General features: G+C 37.5%; 1 protein-coding gene across 2 annotated transcripts in view; it reads left to right on the top strand.

Annotated features, from left to right (window-relative positions):
- The window catches only part of CCDC152 (coiled-coil domain containing 152), a 58285-nt gene that overhangs the window by 5666 nt on the left and 28894 nt on the right, over positions 1–23725 (top strand). For both annotated transcript variants that reach the window (XM_079145089.1, XM_079145090.1), the window contains exon 4: positions 20547–20615. In XM_079145089.1, coding sequence (XP_079001215.1) covers positions 20547–20615 — 69 coding nt within the window. The remainder of the gene's footprint in view (positions 1–20546; positions 20616–23725) is intronic.

Below are 23725 nucleotides of genomic sequence, written 5' to 3'. Positions count from 1 at the left end.
AACATCAACAAATTCCCATTAGAAGGACATTACATAATACCTGATCAGCACTTGGCAAAACTGTTGAGGTCATCAAAAGGGAAATAGAACAGTCACAATCTAAGAAGATATGACAGACAAATGTAATATGGTATGGTGAATTGGTTCCTAGAACAAAAAAAGAACATTGAATAAAAACTAAGGAAATCCAAATAAAGTATTGATTTTAGTTAATAATGCATCAACATGGGTTCATTAATTTTAACAAATGTACCATACTAATTAAGATGTTAGTAAGGTGTTAGGGATAATTAGGTACAGATTATATGGCAATTTTCTGTAATATCTTTCCAAATTTTCTGTACTTCTAAAACTGTCCTAAAAATAGAGTTCGTTAAAGTTAAAATGATGAAACCACAAAAAATAACTAGAATAGAAATTTTTAAAATTTGTATAATGGAGAAGGCCTTTCTAAATGTGTGAAGTAACGTAGAAATGATAAGACAAAAAGACTTGTTAGTTTCAATTTTCAATTAGTCGACATTTTCTGGCACAGTTTAGATTTACAGAAAAAGGTGAAAATACAGTTTCCATATGTCCTATCCCCCCCTCTCCAATTTCCCTATATCTACATCTTGGATTTGTGTGGTACATTTGTTGCAATTCATGGGGCAATACTGATACATAATTATTAACTAAAGTCCGTAGTTTATGTTAGCATTCAATCTATGTTGTATATTCTATAGGTTTTGACAAATGCATGACATGACCCCCATTACAATATCATACAGAATAACAGATTCACTGCCCTAAAAGCGTTCCCAGTGCTCTCTTTATTCATCCCCCACCTTTCACCATCCCAAGACTGACAATCAATGATCTTTTTACTATTTCAATGGTTTGACCATCTACAGAATATCATAACATGTAGCCTGTTCAGATTGACTTGTTTTACTTAGCAATATGCATTTAAGGTTCCTCTGTGGGGTGGTTTTTGTGTGTGTGTATATGTGTGTGTATTTTAACAAAATTATTTTTATTGTATGGAAGTATCACAATTTATTTATCTATTCACTTACAAAAAGGTACCTTTGGATTTGAATTAAACATCCATGTACAGGTTTTTGTGTGGACTTAAGTTTCAGCTCACTTGGGTAAATACCAAGGAGTTCAAATTGCTGGATCACATATGGTAATAATATTAGTATAGAGGACTAGGTACTATAGAAAATCCTTTATATATTGTGTTAGGTTTTCATTACTATAATAAATACCTGAAATAAATAAACTTAAAAAGAAAAAAAGTTTGTTTGGGGTTACAGTTTTGGAGGTTTCAGTTTATGACCAATTGGTCCCATTGCTTTCAGCCTGTTGCAGCACATATGATGGCATATGCTCATTCATCATATGGCAAGGGGTGAAAGTGAGAAAAAGATGAGGGTCCCACAATCAACGGCATGCCCATAATGGCCTAAATTCTTCCCACTGGGCCTTATATCTTGAAGTTGCTACCACCTCCCAGTAGTATCATGGACCAAGCCTTTAACACATGAACCTTTGGGAGACTTTTCCAAATTATACTAATTATTTTTATTTTTTTATTTGTTCTAATTAGTTATACATGACAGTAAAATGCGTCTTGACACATCATACATAAGTGTAGTATAACTTTTCATTCTACTTATTGTACATGATGTGGAATCACAGTGGTTGTGTTATTATTTATGTAGTAGGCTAATAATGTCCGAATCATTCTACTGTCCTTCCTAGCCCCAGATACCCTCCCCTTCTTTTACTCCCCTCTTCATAATACAAAGTACCTGTAATTTTCCCTAGCCACCCCCACTTATTGTGACTTAGCATCCACATATCACAGAAAACATTCGACCTTTGGTTTTTTGGGATTGGCTTATTTCACTTGGCATGATATTCTCTAGCTCCATCCATTTACTGGCAAATGCCATAATTTCATTCTTCTTTATGGCTGAGTAATATGCCATTGTGTATATATACCACATTTTCTTTATCCATTAATCTGTTGAAGGGCATCTAGGTTGGTTCCATAGTTTGGCTCTTGTGAGATGAGCTACTATAAACATTGATGTAGCTGTATCACTGTAGTATGCTGATTTTAAGTCCTTTGGGTTAAACTGCGGAGTGAGATAACTGGGTCAATGGTGGTTGAATTTCAAATTTTCTGAGGAATCTCCATACTGCTTTCCATAGTGGTTGCATTGATTTGCATTCCCACCAGCAATGTATGAGTGTACCTTTTACCCTACATCCTCACCAACATTTATTATTGCTTGTATTCTTCATAATTGCCATTCTGACTGGAGTGAGATGAAATCTTAGAGTAGTTTTGATTTGCATTTCTCTAATTGCTAGGGATGTTAAACAGTTTTTCATGAACTTGTTGATCGATTGTATATGTTCTTCTGTGAAGTGTCTGTTCAGTCCCTTTGCTCATTTATTGATTGGGTTATTTATTTTGTTGTTGCTGTTAGTTTTCTGATTTCTTTATATTTCCTGGAGATTAATACTCCATTAGAGGTGCATGTGGTAAAGATTTTCTCCCATTCTCTACACTCTCTCTTCATGTTGTTTCCTTTTTTTTTTTCTTTTGTATTGTAAACAAATGGGATACATGTTGTTTCTCTGTTTGTACATGGAGTCAAGGCATACCATTTGTGTAATCATAAATTTACATAGGGTAATATTGATTGATTCATTGTTATTTTTTTCCTTCCACCCCACTCCTCCCACCCCTCTTTTCCCTCTATACAGTCCTTCCTTCCTCCATTCTTGCCACCCTCCTTAACCCTAACCCTGAACCTAACCCTAACCCTAATGCTAACCCCTCCCACCCTCCATTATATGTCCTCATCCACTTATCAGTGAGATCATTCGTCCTTTAGTTTTTTGAGATTGGCTTATCTCACTTAGCATGATATTCTCCAATTTCATCCATTTGCCTGCAAATACCATAATTTTATCATTCTTCATGGTGGAGTAATATTCCATTGTATATATATGCCATAGTTTCATTATCCATTCATCAACTGAAGGGCATCTAGGTTGATTCCACAATCTGGCTATGGTGAATTGAGCAGCTATGAACATTGATGTGGCTGTATCTCTGTAGTATGCTGATTTTAAGTCCTTTGGGTATAGGCCAAGGAGTGGGATACCTGGGTCAAATGGTGGTTCCATTCCAAACTTTCTGAGGAATCTCCATACTGCTTTCCAGAGTGGCTGCACTAATTTGCAACCCCACCAGCAATGTATGAGTGTACCTTTTTCCCCACATCCTCGCCAACACCTATTGTTGCTTGTGTGCTTGATAATCGCCATTCTAATTGGGGTGAGATGAAATCTTAGTGTAATTTGACTTGCAATTCTCTTATTACTAGAGATGATGAACATTTTTTCATATATCTGTTGATTGCTTGTACATCTTCTGTGAAGTGTCTGTTCATTTCCTTAGCCCATTTGTTGATTGGATTATTTGTATTCTTGGTGTAGAGTTTTTTGAGTTCTTTACAGATTCTGGAAATTAGTGCTCTATCTGAAGTATGAGCGGCAAAGATATTCTCCCACTCTGTAGGCTTTCTCTTCACATTACTGATAGTTTTCTTTGCTGAGAGAAAGCTTTTTAGTTTGAATCTATTCCAGTTATTGATTCTTGCTTTTATTTCTTGTGCTATGGGAGTCCTGTTAAGGAAGTCTGATCCTAAGCCAACAAGTTGAAGGTTTGGACCTACTTTTTCTTCTATAAGATGAAGGGTCTCTGGTCTGATTTCAAGGTCCCTGATCCATTGTGAGTTGATTTTTGTGCAGGGTGAGAGATAGGGGTTTAGTTTCATTCTGTTGCATATGGATCTCCAGTTTTCCCAGCACCATTTGTTGAAGAGGCTATCTTTTCTCCATTGCATATTTTTGGCCCCTTTGTCAAGTATGAGAAAATTGTATTTATTTGGGTTTGTGTCCATGTCCTCTATTCTGTACCATTGATCTACCTGTCTATTTTGGTACCAATACCATGCTGTTTTTGTTACTATTGCTTTGTAGTAGAGTTGAAGATCTGGTATTGCAATACCCCATGCTTCACTCTTTCTACTGAGGATTGCTTTACCTATTCTGGGTTTTTTATTCTTCCAGATGAATTTCACAAATGCTTGCTCTATTTCTGTAAGGTCCATCATTGGGATTTTAATTGGAATTGCATTGAATCTGTATAGCACTTTTGGTAGTATGGCCATTTTGACAATATTAGTTCTGCCTATCCAAGAACATGGGAGATCTTTCCATCTTCTAAGGTTTTCTTTAATTTCTTTCTTTAGTGTTCTGTAGTTCTCATTGTAGAGGTCTTTCACCTCTTTTGTGAGACTGATTCCCAAGTATTTTATTTTTTTCAGTGCTATTGTGAATGGGGAAGTTTTCCTAATTTCTCTTTCTGAAGATTCATCACTGATGTATAAAAATGCATAGGATTTATGAGCATTGATCTTGAACCTGCTCCTTTACTGAATTCACTTATGAGTTCTAAGAGTTTTCTGGTGGAATTTCCAGGTTCCTCTAAATATATAATCATGTCATCAGCAAACAGGGATAGTTTGAGTTCTTTTTTTCCAATTCGTATCTCTTTAATTTCTTTGGTTTGTCTAATTGCTTTGGCTAGAGTTTCAAGGATGTTGAATAGAAGTGGTGAAAGAGAGCATTCCTGCCTTGTTCCAGTTTTTAGGGGGAATGCTTTCAGGTTTTCACCATTTAGAATGATATTAGCCATGGGCTTAGCGTAGATGGCCTTTACAATGTTAAGTAATGTTCCCACTACCCCAGTTTTTTCTAGTGTTTTGAGCATGAAGGGATGCTGTATTTTATCAAATGCTTTTTCTGCATCTATTGAAATAATCATGTGATTCTTAACTTCAAATTTGTTGATGTGGCGAATGACATTTATTGATTTCTGGATGTTGAACCAACTTGCATCCCTGGGATAAAACCCACTTGATCATGGTGCACTATCTTTTTAATATATTTTTGTATGCGATTTGCTAAAATTTTGTTGAGAATTTTTGCATCAATGTTCATTAAGGATATTGGTCTGAAATTTTCTTTCCTCGAAGTGTCTCTGTCTGGTTTAGGTATCAGGGTGATATTGGCTTCATAGAATGAGTTTGGGAGGGTTCCCTCCTCTTCTATTTCATGGAATACTTTGAGAAGTATTGGAATGAGCTCTTCTTTAAAGGTTTTGTAGAACTCAGCTGAGAACCCATTGGTCCTGGACTTTTCTTTGTTGGTAGGCTTTTGATGTCCTCTTCTATTTCATTGCTTGAAATTGATTTATTTAAGTTGTGTATGTCCTCCTGGTTCAGTTTAGGTAATTCATATGTCTCTAGAAACTTGTTAATGTCTTCGAGGTTTTCTGTTTTGTTGGAGTATAGATTTTCAAAATAGCTTCTAATTATGTTTTGTATTTCACTCGTGTCTGTTGTGATATTTCCTTGTTCATTCCAAATTTTAGTAATTTGAGTTTTCTCCCTCTTTCTCTTTGTTAGTATGGCTAAGGGTTTATCAATTTTGTTTATTTTTTCAAAGAACCAACTCTTTATTTTGTTAATTTTTCCGATTGTTCTTTTGTTTCAATTTCATTGATTTCAGCTCTGATTTTAACTATGTCCTGTCTTCTACTACTTTTGCTGTTGGTCTGCTCTTCTTTTTCTAGGGCTTTGAGCTGTAGCATTAAGTCGTTTATTTGTTGATTTCAACTTCTTTTGTTGAATGCGCCCCATGAAATAAATCTTTCTCTAAGTACTGCTTTCATAGTGTCCCAGAGATTTTGATATGATGTCTTTGTTCTCGTTTACTTCTAAGAATTTTTTAATTTCCCTCCTGATATCTTCTGTTATCCATTCATCATATAATAGTGTATTATTTAATCTCCAGGTATTGAAGAAGTTTCTGTTTTTTATTCTGTCATTTATTTCTAATTTCAATCCATTATGATCTGATAGAGTACAAGGTAGTAACTCTATCTTCTTGTATTTGCTAACAGTAGCTTTGTGGCATAAAATATGGTCTGTTTTAGAGAAGGATCCATGTGCTGCTGAGAAGAAAGTGTATTCGTTCTTTGTTGGATGGAATATTCTATATATATCTGTTAAGTCTAAATTATAGATTGTGTTATTTAGATCTATGGTTTCTTTATTCAATTTTTGTTTGGATGATCTATCCAGTGGTGAGAGAGGTGTGTTAAAATCACCTAGTATTATTGTGTTGTGGTCTGTTTGATTTCTGGCATTGAGAAGGATTTGTTTGATGTACATGGATGAGCCAATATTCGGGGCATAGATATTCATGATTGTTATGTCTTGCTGATTTATGCTTCCCTTCAGCAGTATGTAATGTCCTTCTTTATCCCTTCTGACTAGTTTTGGCTTGAAGTCCACATTATCTGAAATGAGGATGGATACTCCAGCTTTTTTGCTGTGTCCGTGTGTGTGGTATGTTTATTCCCATCCTTTCATCTTTAGTCTATGGGTATCTCTTTCTATGAGATGAGTCTCTTGCAGGCAGCATATTGTTGTATTTTTCTTTTTAATCCAATCTGCCAGTCTGTGTCTTTTGATTGATGAGTTCAGGCCATTAACATTCAGGGTTATTATTGAGATATGATTTGTATTCCCAGTCACTTGACTCATTTTTGTTTTTTGACATGATTTGGTTTCTCCTTTATTTGGCTATTCCTTTAGGCTAGTTCCTCCCGTTGCTGATTTGCATCTTTTTTCATCTCCTCCTCATGGACTATTTTCCTGAGAATGTTCTATAATGCTGGCTTTCTTTTTGTAAATTCCTTTAGCTTTTGTTTATCATGGAAGGATCTTATTTCGTCATCAAATCTGAAAGTAAGTTTTGCTGGGTATAAGATTCTTGGTTGGCATCCGTTTTCTTTCAGGGCTTGGTAAGTGTTGTTCCAGACCCTTCTAGCTTTTAGGGTCTGGATTGAAAAATCTGCTGATATTCTAATTGGTTTCCCCCAGAATGTAATTTGATTCTTTTCTCTCGCGGCCTTTAAAATTCTGTCTTTATTTTGTTTGTTAGGTATTCTCATAATAATGTGCCTTGGTGTGGGTCTGTTGTAATTTTGTATATTTGGAGTCCTATAAGCCTCTTGTACTTGGTTTTCCATTTCATTCTTCAGATTTGGGAATTTTTCTGATATTATTTCATTGAATAGATTGTTCATTCCTTTGGTTTGTTTCTCTAAGCCTTCCTCGATCCCAGTAATTCTTAAATTGGGCCTTTTCATGATATCCCATAATTCTTGTAGATTCTGTTCATGATTTCTTACCATCTTCTCTGTTTGGTCAACTTTCGTTTCAAGATTAAATATTTTGTCTTCATTGTCTGAGGTTCTGTCTTCCAGGTATTCTATCCTATTGGTTATGCTTTCTATGGAGTTTTTAACTTGGTTTATTGTTTCCTTCATTTCAAGGATTTCTGTTTTTTTTTTTTTTTTTTCAGTATCTCTAACCCTTTATTGAAATGATCTCTTGCTTCCTGTATTTTCTCTTTTAACTGTTGATTGGTGCGATCATTTAATGCCTGCATTTGCTCTTTCATCTCCTTCTTCAATGCCTGCATTTGCTCTTTCATCTTCCTTCAATGCCTGCATTTGCTCTTTCATCTCCTCGTTTGCTTCCCTGATTGTTTTAATTATGTACATTCTGAACTCCCTTTCTGACATTTCTTCTGCTGTGCTGTCATTGGGTTTTATCGATATAGTGTCTAAGTTTGTTTGGGACATTTTCTTCCCTGGTTTTCTCATATTGGTCAGATGTCAGTGGGACTCTGAGATATTGCAGATTTCCTCTATTGGCTTATAGTGTCACTGTAGATTTCCAGTATATCACCTCCCAGCCTTCAGTAGCCTGAAACCTTGGAGGAACTTGATAATGCAGTACTTCCGAAGAAAGCTGCCCCTAGCCCGCTACTGGTTCCAGGACTTGGAGCTGGCTCTGTCGGAAAGGCTCTCACTGGGCAGTCTGCTCTGAGAAGCTGGCCGTGAAAGGAGCCTGCCACCGGAGGGAACAGGACTGCTTGGGGATGTCCCTGGCTGCCCTGTCCTGGTCCCTGAAGTTGCCTGCGGGCCGGAGCTTGCCACTGGCTCCGGGATTTGGAGCTGGTTCTGTGCAGAAAGGCTCTCACTGGAGGGCCTGCTCTGAGAAGCTGGCCATGTGGAAGGATCCTGCTCCTGAGGGAGCAGGGCTACCTGGGGAAGACTCTAGCTGCCCTGCCCTGCTCTGAAAAGCCACCCCTGACCGGGCCTGCTGCCCGGGCCAAGCTTCACCCAGTGGGGGAGACTCACCCCGTGGCTCTATTTTAGTCCAAGTCCCTCAGTGCCTCCCCTTCTTGAATCCTAGATTCTGGAGCGACAGGAGATGCAGTCACCCTCTAGTCCGCCATCTTGGATTGCCCTGTGGAAAGCTCTGTTTCCTTTGTTGAGAAGAAGCTTTTTAGTTTGAATCCATCCCATTTATTGATTCTTGATTTTACTTCTTGCTCTTTACGTGTCTCGTTAAGGAAGTCAGATCCTAAGCCGACATGGTGAAGATTTGTGCCTTCTTTTTCTTCTATTAGGCACAGGATCTCTGCTTTAGTGCCTAAGTCTTTGATCCACTGTGAGTTGAGTTTTGTGCTGGAGGAAAGATAGGGGTGTAATTTCATTTTTTTACATAAGGATTTCTAGTTTTCCCAGCACCATTTGTTGAAGAGGCTATCTTTTCTCCAATTAATGTTTTTGGCACCTTTGTCTAGTATGAGATAACTGATTTATGTGGGTTTGTTTCTGTGTCTTCCATTCTGTACCATTGGTCTACGTGTCTGTTTTGGTGCCAGTACCATGCCATTTTTGTTACTTTTGCTCTATAGTATAGTTTAAGGTTGGTATTGTGATGCCTCCTGCTTCACTTTTCTTTCTAAGGATTGCTTTGGCTATTCTGGGTCTCTTATATTTCCAAATGAATTTCATGACTGCTTTTTCTATTCCTATGAAGAATGTCATTGGAGTTTTAATAGGAATTGCATTAAATCTATATAACACTTGGTAGCATGGCCATTTTTTAATATATTTTTTTAGTTGTAAATGGACACGATACCTTTATTTTATTTATTCATTTTTCTGTGGTGCTGAGGATCGAACCCAGTGCCTCACACATGCCTCTGAGTCACAACCCCAGCCCAGCCCCATGCATGGCCATTTTGACAACATTAATTCTGCCTATCCAAGAACATGGGAGATCTTTCTATCTTCGAAGGTCTTCTTCAATTTCTTTCTTTAGTGTTCTGTAGTTTTCACTGTAGAAGCCTTTCACCTCTTTTACTACATTGATTCCCAAGTATTTTTTTAAGGTATTGGGAATGGAGTAGTTTCTTTTTCAGTGGATTCATCATTGATGTATAGGAACATATTTGATTTATGGATGTTGATTTTATATCCTACTTTTCTACAAGTGCTAGAAGTTTTCTGGTGGAATTTTTTGAATCTTCTGAATATAGAATTATGTTGTTGGCAAGTAGTGATAGTTTGAGTTCTTCTTTTTCTATTTGTATCCCTTCAATTTCTTTCATGTAATTGCTCTGGCTAGAGTTTCCAGGTCTATGTTGAATAGAAGTGGTGATAAAGGGCATCCTTGTCTTATTCCAGTTTTTAGAAGGAATGCTTTCAATTTTTCTCCATTTAGAATGATGTTGGCCTTGGTCTTAGCATAGATAGTTTTTATAGTATGTTCCTACTATCTCTAGTTTGTCTAGTGTTTTGAACATGAAGGGGTGCTGTATTTTGACAAATGCTTTTTCTGCATCTATTGAGATAATCATATGATTCTTGTCTTTAAGTCTATCAATGTGATGAATTATGTTTACTGATTTCAATATGTTGAACCAACCATACATCCCTGGGATGATCCCCACTTGATCATGGTGCACTATCTTTTAACTATGTTTTTGTATGTGATTTTCCAGAATTTTATTGAGAATTTTTGCATCTGTGTTCATCAGGGATATTGTTCTGAAGTTTTCTTTCCTAAGGTGTCTTTGTCTGGTTTTGGTGTCAGCTTTATAGAAGGAGTTAGGAGGGATTCCCTCCTTTTCTATTTCATCTAGTAATTTCAGGAGTGTTGGTGTTAATTCTTCTTTGAAAGTCTTGTAGAACTCAGCTAAGAATCCCTTTGGTCCTGGGCTTTTCTTGTTTGGTGAGCTTTTGATGATGTCTTCTATTTTATTGCTTGAAATTGATCTGTTTAAATTGTGTATGTCCTCCAGATTCAGTTTGGGTGGATCATATGTCTCTAGAAATTTGTTGATGTTTCAAGATCTTCTATTTTATTTGAGTATAAATTTTCAAAATAGTTTCTAATTATCTTCTGTATTTCAGTAGTATCCGTTGTGATATTTCCTTTTTATCACAAATTTTAGTAATTTGAGTTTTCTGTCTCTTTTTGTTTGATAGCATGGCTAAGGTTTTATAAATTTTATTTATTTTTCAAAGAACCTACTTTTTGTTTTGTCAGTTTTTTAATTGTGTCTTGTTTCAATTTGGACTTAATGGACACATATAGAATATTTCATCCATCAATGAGCAAATATACTTTCTTTTCTCAGTAGCACATGGACCCTTCTCTAAAATAGACCATATGTATATCTTATGCCACAAAGCAACCCTTAGGAAGTACAAAAAATAGAGATACTACCCTGCATTCTATTAGATTATAATAGATGAAATTAGAAATCAATGAGAAAACAAAAAGTAGAAGCTACTCCAATGCCTGGAGACTAAATAATACACTATTGAATGACAAATGGATAGCAGAAGAAATCAAGAATGAAATGGAAAAATACTTAGAGGTAAATGAGAACACCAAAACAACATATCAAAATCTCTGGAACACTATGAAGGCAGTGCTAAAAGGAAAGTTCATTGAATTGAGCTCTTTCATTAAAAGAATAGAATATCAACAAATAAATGATGTAACATTACATCTCAAAGTCCCAGAAAAATAAGAACAAATCAACACCAAAAGCAGTAGAAGATAGGAAATAATTAAAATTAGATCTGAAATTAATGTTTTCATTACACTTAATATTTCCAAATATTCTATGAAATATATATCAATACCCAAATTGCTAGTTAATGATAGAGCCTAAATTTGAGCACAAAGTGATTATTAAATTATATAAGAAATAAGGGTTTCAAGATGGTGGCCTAGAGGGTGGCTGCATTTCATGTTGCTCCAGGACTCAGGATTCAAAAGAGGAGATATTGAGAGACTTGGGACCAACTCAAAGCCGCCAGGTGAGTCTCTCCCGTTGGGGAGGTGTCCCGGATGGGACGGTAGCCCCGGAAAGCAGGGAACTTTGTGAAATAAAGCTTCCGGCGAGACGCCCCTCCCCCCGCTGGAGCAGTGAACTCGAACAACTGGGAGCATCGTAAAGGAGGCCGCTCAGCACAGCGCTGGGACTCGGAGCAACCACTGGGACTCCGGAGGCTGCCCAGGGGAGAACAGTGAGGAGAGCTGTGTGGTCTCAGAACACGGGGGCCTGCCCTGAGGAGGAGGAGGAGGAGCGTGGCCACTTGGATTCGGAGTGACTATACCAGAGCTACAGGCAGTTGCCAGAGGAGAAGCGGTGCGGCGAGCTGTTTGGACTTAGAGCGACGCTTCTGAACACCGGGGCCTGCCCTGAGGATGAGGAGGAGGAGGAGCGCGGCCACTTGGATTCGGAGTGGCTATACCAGAGCTACAGGCGGTCGCCAGAGGAGGGGCTGCGTGGCGAGCTGTTTGGACTCAGACCACTTCTGAACACCGGGGCCTGCCCGGAGGAGTAGGAGGAGGAGGAGGAGCGCGGCGGGTCGTTTGGACTCGCAGTGACTGCATTAGAGCTCCAGGCAGCTGCTCAGAGGAAGAGGCAATTGGTGAGTTGTTTGGACTTAAAGCGACGCTCCTGAACACAGGGGGGCTGCCTGGAGGAGAAGCACGGTGGGTCGCTTGGTCTCGAGTGGCCGCACCAGAGCTCTGGGCGACTGCCCAGAGGACGCGTGCAGCGGGTCACGTGGATTCAGAGCCACTCAGAGTGACCTCTCCTGAACACCCGGGGGGGCTGCCTGGAGGAGGAGCGTGGTGGGTCACTTGGTCTCCATTGGCCGCAGCAGAGCTCCGGGCGATTGCCCAGAGGACGCGTGCAGCGGGTCACGTGGATTCAGAGCCACTCAGAGTGACCGCTCCTGAACACCTGGGGGGGCTGCCTGGAGGAGGAGCGCGGTGGGTCGCTTGGTCTCCAGTGGCCGCACCAGAGCTCCGGGCAGTTGTCCAGAGGACGCGTGCAGCGGGTCACGTGGATTCAGACCCACTCAGAGTGACCGCTCCTGAACACCCGGGGGGTTACCTGGAGGAGGAGGAGGAACAGGGAGGGTCATTTCGACTCGGAGTGATTGATTGCCCAGGGCTACGGGTGGTTGGTGGGAAGAGGAGGCACGCAGTGAGTTGCGTGGACTCCTAGTGACCGCACCGGAATACTGGGCAGCGGTCTGGAGGAAGAGGCGTGTGGCGGATCTCTGGGACTCAGAGCGATTGTACGGGGCCCCAGGTGGCTGCTCAGAGGAGGGGCCGCATAGCCAGGCGATTAGGTGCACAGCAGGGTCCCAGGATCTAGGAGGCTTCTTGGTGGAAGAGCCCCACAGACACACGCTTAGGGGCGGAGTGAAGGTTCCAGGACTGCGGGCAGATTCTCTGAGGAGGGGCAGCCTAAGGAGATTCATCTGCGAAGGGTGAGGCTCCCAGGCCCAGGAGGTAGGGCCAGGCCCCTGGGAACTTTGCAGAGGAAGGCAGCCCAGCTCAGGCGGTAGCTGTAAATTGAGGGGAACCGCTAGGAGGGAACTGACCAGCGAGACCTCCCCACCAGGTGAGTCTTCCCTGCCGGGTGAGGTTTCCCCACAAGGATGGTAAAACCAGAGACACAGGCCCAAACAGGCCTTGCCTCAGCCCGCAGCCTAGTTCCCCTTTGGATGACCATTGGTCAACAAGTGGAGGCACCTCTGCCAACTAGCAGGGAATATACCCCACCTGAAGGCCACCACTCCTAGAGAGGCAGATTCCTTGTGGAGCACCGCATTATCAACTTCCTCCAAGACTTCAGCCTACTGAAGGCTAAGAGGGGATATATAGAGAAATCTTCAGGGACATTGTAAGTCAATAGAGGAAATCTGCAATATCTCAGCAGTCCACTGATACCTGAACAATATGAGAAAACAAGGAAAGAAAATGCTGCAAACAAATCTAGATGTTACATCAATAAAACCCAATGACAGCATGGCAGAAGAAATGACAGAAAAGGAGTTCAGAATGTACATAATTAAAATGATCAGGGAAGCAAATGATGAGATGAAAGAGCAAATGCAAGCACTGAATGATGAGATCAAAGAGCAAATGCAGGCATTGAATGATCGCACCAATTGACAGTTAAAAGATCTAATACAGGAAGCAAAAGATCATTTCAATAAAGAGTTAGAGATATTTAAAAAAAACCAAACAGAAATCCTTGACATGAAGGAAACAATAAACCAAATTAAGAACTCCATAGAAAGCATATCCAATAGGATAGAACACCTGGAAGACAGAACCTCAGACATTGAAGACAAAATATTTAACCTTGAAAACAAAGTTGAACAAACAGAGAAGATGGTAAGAAATCATGAACAGAATCTACAAGAACTATGGGATAACATGAAAAGGCCAAATTTAGGAATTATTGGGATCGAGGAAGGCTTAGAGAAACAAACCAAAGGAATGAACAATCTATTCAATGTAATAATATCAGAAAATTTCCCAAATCTGAAGAATGAAATGGAAAATCAAGTTCAAGAGGCTTATAGGACTCCAAATACACAAAATTACAACAGACCCAAACCAAGGCATATTATAATGAAAATGCCTAACATACAAAATAAAGACAGAATTTTAAAGGCTGTGAGAGAAAAGAACCAAATTACATTCAGGGGGAAACCAATACGGATATCAGCAGATTTTTCAATCCAGACCCTAAAAGCTAGAAGGGCCTGGAACAACATTTTTCAAGCCCTGAAAGAAAATGGATGCCAACCAAGAATCTTATACCCAGCAAAACTTACCTTCAAATTTGACGATGAAATAAAATCCTTCCATGATAAACAAAAGCTAAAAGAATTTACAAAAAGAAAACCAACATTACAGAACATTCTCAGCAAAATATTCCATGAGGAAGAGATGAAAAACAAAGAAGCAAATCAGCAAAGGGAGGAATTATCCTAAAGGAATTGTCAAATAAAGGAGGAACCAAGTTGTGTCAAACAAATAAATAAATAAAATTTAAAAAATGAACCAAATGACCGGGAAACCAAATCATAGCTCAATAATAACCCTGAATGTTAATGGCCTGAATTCATCAATCAAAAGACATAGACTGGCAGACTGGATTAAAAAGAAAGATCCAACAATATGTTGCCTGCAAGAGACTCACCTCATAGAAAAAGATACCCATAGACTAAAGGTGAAAGGATGGGGAAAAACATACCATGCACATGGACTCAGCAAAAAAGCTGGAGTATCCATCCTCATTTCAGATAATGTGGACTTCAAGCCAAAGTTAGTCAGAAGGGATAAAGAAGGTCATTTCATACTGCTTAAGGGAAGCATAAATCAGCAAGATATAACAATCATAAACATCTATGCCCCAAACAGTGGCTCATCCATGTATGTCAAACAAATCCTTCTCAATTTCAGAAACCAAATCGACCATAACACAATAATACTAGGTGATTTTAACACGCCTCTCTCACCACTGGACAGGTCTTCCAGACAAAAATTGAACAAAGAAACCATAGATCTCAAAAACACAATCAATAATTTAGACTTAATGGACATTTATAGAATATACCATCCAACCAAGAGCGAATACACTTTCTTCTCAGCAGCACATGGATCCTTCTCTAAAATAGACCTTATATTATGCCACAAAGCTAATGTTAGCAAATACAAGAAGATAGAGACACTACCATGTATTCTATCAGATCATAATGGATTGAAGTTAGAAATAAATGAAAGAGTAAAACACAGAAACTATTCCAACATCTGGAGATTAAACAATATGCTATTATATGATGAATGGATAACAGAAGATATTAGGAAGGAAATTAAAAAATTCTTAGAGGTAAATGAGAACAAAGAAACATCATATCAAAATCTCTGGGACACTATGAAAGCAGTACTTAGAGGAAAATTTATTTCATGGAGTACATTTAATAAAAGAAGTAAAACTCAACAAATAAACGACCTAACACTACACCTCAAAGCCCTAGAAAAAGAAGAACAGGCCAGCACCAAAAGTAGTAGAAGACAGGAAATAGTTGAACTCAGGGCTGAAATCAATGAAATTGAAACAAAAGAATCAATACGAAAAATTGACAAAATAAATAGTTGGTTCTTCGAAAAAATAAACAAAATTGATAAACCTTTAGCCACACTAACAAAGAGAAGACGAGAGAAAACCCAAATCACTAAAATTCGGAATGAACAAGGAAATATCACAACAGACAGGATTGAAATACAAAACATAATTAGAAGCTATTTTGAAAATCTATACTCAAACAAAATAGAAAATTTCGAAGACATCAACAGGTTTCTAGAGACATATGAATTGCGTAAACTGAACGAGGAGGACATAACAATTTAAATAGACCAATTTCAAGTACTGAAATAGAAGAAGTCATCAAAAGCCTACCAACAATGAGAAGTCCGGGACCAGATGGGTTCTCAGCCGAGTTCTACAAAACCTTTAAAGAAGAGCTCATTCCAATACTTCTCAAAGTATTCCATAAAATAGAAGAGGAGGGAACCCTCCCAAACTCATTCTATGAAGCCAATATCACACTGATACCTAAACCAGACAGAGACTCATCAAGGAAAGAAAATTTCAGACCAATATCCTTAATGAACATCGACACAAAAATTCTCAACAAAATTTTAGCAAATCGCATACAAAAACATATTAAAAAGATAGTGCACCATGATCAAGTGGGTTTCATCCCAGGGATGCAAGGTTGGTTCAACATCAGGAAATCAATAAATGTCATTCACCATATCAATAGACTTAAAGTCAAGAATCACATGATTATTTCAATAGATGCAGAAAAAGCATTTGATAAAATACAGCACCCCTTCATGCTCAAAACACTAGAAAAAATAGGGATAGTGGGAACATTCCTTAACATTGTAAAGGCCATTTATGCTAAGCCCATGGCTAATATCATTCTAATTGGTGAAAAACTGAAAGCATTCCCCCTAAAAACTGGAACAAGGCAGGGATGCCCTCTTTCACCACTTCTATTCAACATCGTTCTTGAGACTCTAGCCAGAGCAATTAGACAAACCAAAGAAATTAAAGGGATACGAATTGGAAAAGAAGAACTCAAACTATCCCTATTCACTGATGACATGATTATATATTTAGAGGAACCTGGAAATTCCACCAGAAAACTCTTAGAACTCATAAGTGAATTCAGTAAAGTAGCAGGTTACAAGATCAATGCTCATAAATCCAATGCATTTTTATACATAAGTGATGAATCTTCAGAAAGAGAAATTAGGAAAACTACCCCAGTCACAATAACCTCGAAAAAAATAAAATACTTGGGAATCAATCTCACAAAAGAGGTGAAAGACCTCTACAATGAGAACTATACAACACTAAAGAAAGAAATTAAAGAACACCTTAGAAGATGGAAAGATCTTCCATGTTCTTGGATAGGAAGAATTAATATTGTCAAAATGGCCATACTACCTAAAGTGCTATACAAATTCAATGCAATTCCAATTAAAATCCCAATGACGTACCTTACAGAAATAGAGCAAGCAATTATGAAATTCATCTGGAAGAATAAGAAACCCAGAATAGCTAAAGCAATCCTTAGCAGGAAGAGTGAAACAGGGGGTATTGCAATACCAGATCTTCAACTCTACTACAAAGCAATAGTAACAAGAACGGCATGGTATTGGTACCAAAATAGAAAGGTAGATCAATGGTACAGAACAGAGGACACGGACACAAACCCAAATAAATACAATTTTCTCATACTAGACAAAGGTGCCAAAAATATGCAATGGAGAAAAGATAGCCTCTTCAACAAATGGTGCTGGGAGAATTGGAAATCCATATGCAACAGAATGAAACTAAACCCATATCTCTCACCATGCACAAAACTAAACTCAAAATGGATTAAGGACCTCAGAATCAGACCAGAGACTCTGCAGATTATAGAAGAAAAAGTAGGTCCAGATCTTCAACATGTTGGCTTAGGACCAGACTTCCTTAACAGGACTCCCATAGCACAAGAAATAAAAGCAAGAATCAATAACTGGGTAGATTCAAACTAAAAAGCTTTCTCTCAGCAAAGGAAACTATCAGCAATGCGAAGAAAGAGCCTACAGAGTGGGAGAATATCTTTGCCAATCATACTTCAGATAGAGCACTAATCTCCAGAATCTATAAAGAACTCAAAAAACTCTACTCCAAGAATTCAAATAATCCAGTGGACAAATGGGCTAAGGAAATGAATAGACACTTCACAGAAGAAGATCTACAAGCAATCAACAAACATATGGAAAAATGTTCAACATCTCTAGTAATAAGAGAAATGCAAATCAAAACCACCCTAAGGTTCCATCTCACCCCAATTAGAATGGCGATTATCAAGAATACGAGCAACAACAGGTGTTGGCGAGGATGTGGGGAGAAAGGTACACTCATACATTGCTGGTGGGGCTGCAAATTAGTGCAGCCACTCTGGAAAGCAGTGTGGAGATTCCTTAGAAAACTTGGAATGGACCCTCCATTTGACCCAGCTATCCCACTCCTTGGCCTATACCCAAAGGACTTAAAATCAGCATACTACAGAGATACAGCCACATCAATGTTCATAGCTGCTCAATTCACAATAGCCAGACTGTGGAACCAACCTAGATGCCCTTCAATTGATGAGTGGATAAAGAAACTGTGGTATATATATACAATGGAATATTACTCAGCCATAAAGAATGATAAAATTATGGCATTTGCAGGCAAATGGATGAAATTGGAGAATATCATGCTAAGTGAGATAAGCCAATCTCAAAAAGCCAAAGGACGAATGATATCACTAATAAGTGGATGATGACACATAATGGGGGGAGGGAAGGGTTTTTGTTAGGGTTAGAGTTAGGGTTAATGAGGGGGTATGAATGGAGGAAGGAAGGACTGTATAGAGGGAAAAGAGGGGTGGGAGGGGTGGAGATAAGGGAAAAAATAACAGAATGAATCAAACAACATTACTCTATGTAAATTTATGATTACACAAATGGTATGCCTTTATGCCATGTACAAACAGAGAAACAACATGTATCCCATTTGTTTACAATAAAATAAAAAAAAAGAACGTTAAGACACCCACTGGGAAAAAAAAAAAGAAATAATATTCTGAACTCTAATTTTTAGGAAAATTTAATAGTATACTAATTTTTAAATTATATAATAAAGTCTAACAGAAAAGATAATGTGGGTTAAGATTTGCAAAGAAAATTAAAAGCCATTTGTTATGGTTTAGGTATGAGGTGTCACCCAAAAGATCATCTGTGAGACAATACTAGATAATTCACAGGTGAAATGATTGGGTCATTAGAGCCTTGACCTGATCAGCGCATTAATCCACTTGAATGGATTAACTGGGTGATAACTATAGGCAGGTGGGGTGTAACTGGAGGAGGTAGGTCACTGGGAGACATGCCTTTGGGGTCTGTGTTTTGTCCCTGGTAGTCTCTCTCTGCTTCCTGTCACCATGTCTTTATCTGCTTTCCTACGTGGTGCTCTTCTACATCTCTAGTCCAGAGCAGGGAGTTGACCTTCTGTAGACTAAAACTGGTTGCTCCAGATAAACTTTTCCTCCTCTAATTGTTCTTGTCAGGCCTTTTGGTCACAGTGGCACGAAGGCTGACTGAAACACCATTATTCCATGTTACTCAATGGTATTTTACCTTATGAAGAATTCCTCGACGTGCCTGTTTCAATTGTAAAAAAAAAAAAAATGTGGTGAGAGAGCCACCTTGTGTTCAAATTTTGAAAGCACACTTTTTTATTTTAAGAAAATCCAATGTATTTTCAGGTACAGGGTTTGGTTTTCAATATGCTGCTGACTGAAGTAAATTTAGCTATCAAGCTTTATGAATTGCTGAATTAATTATAGTAAAATACACAAATATTAGTAATAGCAAAAAGTATGTCTTATTTTTTACTTATAGTAGCTAGCATAGTAACATACCTGAAACAGGATCTCAGCTAATATCTGTCAAATTTAATTTAATCATCGTTCTATTACAGGAAAATAGCAAGGTAGAGAAAATGGAAGATGGTGAAAAATTTGAATGGGTGCTAAGAACAACAGGGAAGGCAGTAGGTAGTGAAAGTCCACAAGAGTAGAACCTAATATTTTAATAAAGCTTTTAACTTTTGCAAAATGCTTTCATTTCTGATGGATAGTTATAAAAAGCACATGGAGACTGCAGAATCTCTAATTGGAAAGTGAAAATTTTGTGTTCTTCCTTCACAGTATCTATTTTTTCATTTAGTCATGAAATAAATATTATTTTCTGGCCAGAGCTTCTCCACTTATCCCTTTCCTGTTTCATCTTACTGTAATATTGCCTATCTGTCAATCAGTTCACCCAACAAATACTTCTGAATTGCATATCATGGGCCACGGTTGATCTAAATACCATAGGGAAATGGTAAGAAAAACAAAAAATAGTTTCTGCTGTCATGAAGCTTATAGCTAAGCAGAATGCTAAAGTCACAGAAATTTACACCACTGTTCCTCCACATCAAAGGTGTGGCTATTGGTGGTGGAAACCAAGAGTATGATCAAGGCTTGAATGCATATGTCAGGGTTCCAACTTTTGCAATGAAGGGTTCATCTCCCAGTATGTCAGAAACCATTGGCATCAAAGTTTCTGATGCCTTGTTAATATTGTCATTGAGTCTTCAATCCATTTATGTTGCTGTGTCTTGCATGAGTATTAAGAGGACAGGTTGGAGGTCAGTGAGTAAGAAAAGCCCCATCTTCTTCTCACTAGCTCTGGCCCTCTACCTGTGAACAGAACAATATAATTTGGCTCTTTTTAGGAGGTGTTCTATCATGGAAGATATGCATGTATACATTTCTCATGGTTCCCCAAATATATTTTAGTGTGCCTTACTTTCAGGATACACGTTGCTAATGCTTATGAGAGGATCTCTAACATATTGTGCTTTAGAAAACTCAGTACTGAATATTGGAATTCACTTGACTCAAAGAGATATAGGAAGTATTATATATAATTTACTTTGAGAGGCCTGGTTGCTTTGTAAGACCTTATAATTGTCAATCAAATGTTATTTTATTTTAATAATTTCAACAAAGAGACCAAAATGAAAGCAAAGGATTTTCAAATTTACCTTTTATGTTTTAGAATGTGCTACTCTTCATAATATGATAAAAGGGCTACAACAGACCCTTGAATATCAACACAATTTGAAAGGTAAGTTAGGGGAGGAAAATCTTTTAAAAGACATGATTTGTTTGAGCCCCTTTAAAATTAAGAGTTTTTTTATATTGTTGACAAATGCCTTTTGTGTTCTTCAATTCATCAGCTAAGGGCAAGACTTTTTTCTATTTAAAAATACTTCCCTAAATGATTACAAAATAAGAAATGCTATGCTAAACAGAACAGTTCAGTCATATTCTATCTGACAAGGACTTCCAGAAATGTTTTATAATCGATCACGTTAGTTCTTTTTATCACTTTCAAATGTCTGCAGGTACACAGTGCTCTCTCATTATCCACTGATGAATGATTTCAGGAACCTTGCAGATACCAAAAGTGTGAATGCTCTGGTTCTTTATAGAAAATGGCATAGTGTTCATACAACCTATTTGTATCCCCCTATACTTTAAAAATGCCTGACACAATGTAAATGTTATATAAATAGTGATACTGCATTATTTTGGGAATAATGATAAGAAATATCTATGCATATGCAGTAAAGACACAATTTTGTTTTTTTAAAAAAAGCATAACCAATTTATTTAATCGAATTGCATATAACACAGAACCTTCAAAATGAAGAACAAAAGACTCAGAGGAAATTGTCTACTTTTATGCTTAGTTTCGATAAAGAATGGACAGCTATATAGAAATGTGATTAGACAAAAGGGTATGATCTAATACAATAGAGTGAGGGTGGAAAACTCAGCAAGGCCCTTTTATTTGCATTTTCTTTGACTTCTCAATATGATATTACTTTCCCTTGAGTATGGGGCAGGGCCCCTCTGGAACGAGGTTCTTACAATCTATGTTCAAACAAGGTAGGTCAGAGAATATTTTTTTAATTTTTTAAAATTTTATTTGTTCTAATTAGTTCTACACGACAGTAGAATGAATTTATACATTTTATAGATCATACATAAATAGAGTGTAATCTCATTTTTCTGATGATACATATTACAGGATCACATCAGTACAATTTTGTTTTTTAACATTTTTGATCCATGACTGCTTGAACCTGGGGGAACCCATAGATACAGAAGGCCAACAATTTCCTCTCAGTGGCACTCTTGGTTTTTAATAACCAGTTTTGAAGGGTGAATGTTTACTAGTTAAACCATGAATAGTCTATTCAAACTACTGTGCTGGTTTACCATTTGATTTTGTGTCATAAAACTAAGACTATATTAGTGCAGGTAAAACCAACACAATCAGTTCATTCTGTACTTAATTACATTAACCCAACAGGCCTACCATTTACAAAACAATGATCAAGTGTTTATACTGTTCTGTTTCCACTATGCATTGACAGATTTTCCTTTACTATATCAGATATTAGACTAAATTCCAACATAAAACTCAGATCAAATAAGCATTTCTTATCTTAGACCTAAGTTTTAATATATAAGGAAAGTACTTATATATATGTAAGTATGGTAAAATTTTCATCTTATATGTCATTTCTTTACTTTGTCATGTTATATCTTTTTGTCCTTGTGGTTTTTAAATTTATGTGTATCTTAAGCAACACTATTAGTTCTTACTCTCCCCACATTGCTTTCCTCTAAATTGGGAAACTTCATGCCATCTTATCAATGCTAAGGACTCTGAACAACTTTTCTCTTCTTCATGACTGGAATATGACACCCAGCTAGATTAAATAAGTGTGAAAATTCATGGTCCTTTCCAGGCCTCTTATTCTAGGAATCAGATGTTATTTAACTATTCTCAGGCTTTTGTTCAAAGAAAAGATCTATTTTAAGTTCAATAGTTTGAAGTGCTATGAAATCAATTTTGAATATATTAAATGTTGTTTGCTTTTTGGTTTGTGTTTTGTGTATGTGTGGTTTTGTTGTTGGTGGTGGTGGTATTGGTGGTGGTGGTTTTTTGTTTTGTTTTGTTTTGTGGTTTTTTTGGTACCAAGTGTTGAACCAGGGTCACTTAACCACTGGGCAACATCCCCAGCCCTTTTTATGTTTTACTTTGAGATAGGGTTTTGCTCTGTTGCTTAGGGCCTCCCAGAATTGCTGAGGCTGTCTTTGAACTTATGATCCTCCTGCCTCAGCCTCCTGAGTTGCTGGGATTACAGGCGTGCACCAGCTAAGTGTTGTTTCTTTGTAAAAAGATATCAAATAGATCAACAGTCAAGCATACCATCTTTTCACAGTTATGGTGATACAGGTTTTTTTCCAATTTTATTGAGATAAAGTTGACAGTTAAAAGTTGCATATATTTAAAGTGTACAACTTGATTATTTGACACATTATCAACTATTCACCATGATCAAGCTAATTAACATAACCATCACTTCTAATAGTTATAAAAAATACTTAAGATCTACCCTCTTATCAGATTTCAAGTATATAACAGCACTGTTAGCTATAGTCACACTGGTAAGCTTTGCATCTCCAGAACTTATTTCTCTTGTATAGCCAAAACTTTGGAGTCCTTGACAAACATCTCCCCATATCTACAACCCTTGGTGGCCACGATTGTACTGTTTCTATATTGGTTCACCGTTTTCAAATTCTACATATAATTCATGTGGTGCTTGTCTTTCTGCATCTGGCTTATTTCACTTAGCATGATATCCTCCAGGTTTTCATCTATTTTGTTACAAGTGGCAAAATTTCTGTGTTTTATTTTTTTCTTCGTGATACTGAGGATTAACCCAGGGCCTCGTGAATGCTGATGAGCCAAACTTTACCTCTAAGCTACATCTCCAACTCCTGATCTTTTATTTTTTAAGGCTGAATAATATTCTATTAAATATCACTTTTTTAAAGTCCATTCATTCATTGTCAGACATTTATGTTACCTTTACTCCTTGGTTGTTGTGAATAATACTGAAATAAATATAAAAGCACAAATATCTCTTTGGTATGCATATTTCTTTTTCTTTGAATGTGTACTCAGAAGAAAGATTGCTAGATCATATCATAGTTCTATTTTTAATTTTTTTAGGAACCTCCATACTATTTTTCATAATGGTTGTACCAACTTGCCAACAATGTAAAAAAGTTTTTTTCACATCCTTGCCAACACTTGTTTGCTATCTTTCATCCTTCTGGTTATAGTCACTGGAACAGGTATAAAGTTAATTA

Source organism: Sciurus vulgaris, assembly GCF_902686455.1.
Source record: "Sciurus vulgaris genome assembly, chromosome: 6".
Taxonomy (NCBI): Eukaryota; Metazoa; Chordata; class Mammalia; order Rodentia; family Sciuridae; genus Sciurus; species Sciurus vulgaris.
The sequence above is the reverse complement of the archived record's forward strand: the minus strand, read 5'-3'. Positions and strand labels throughout refer to the sequence as shown.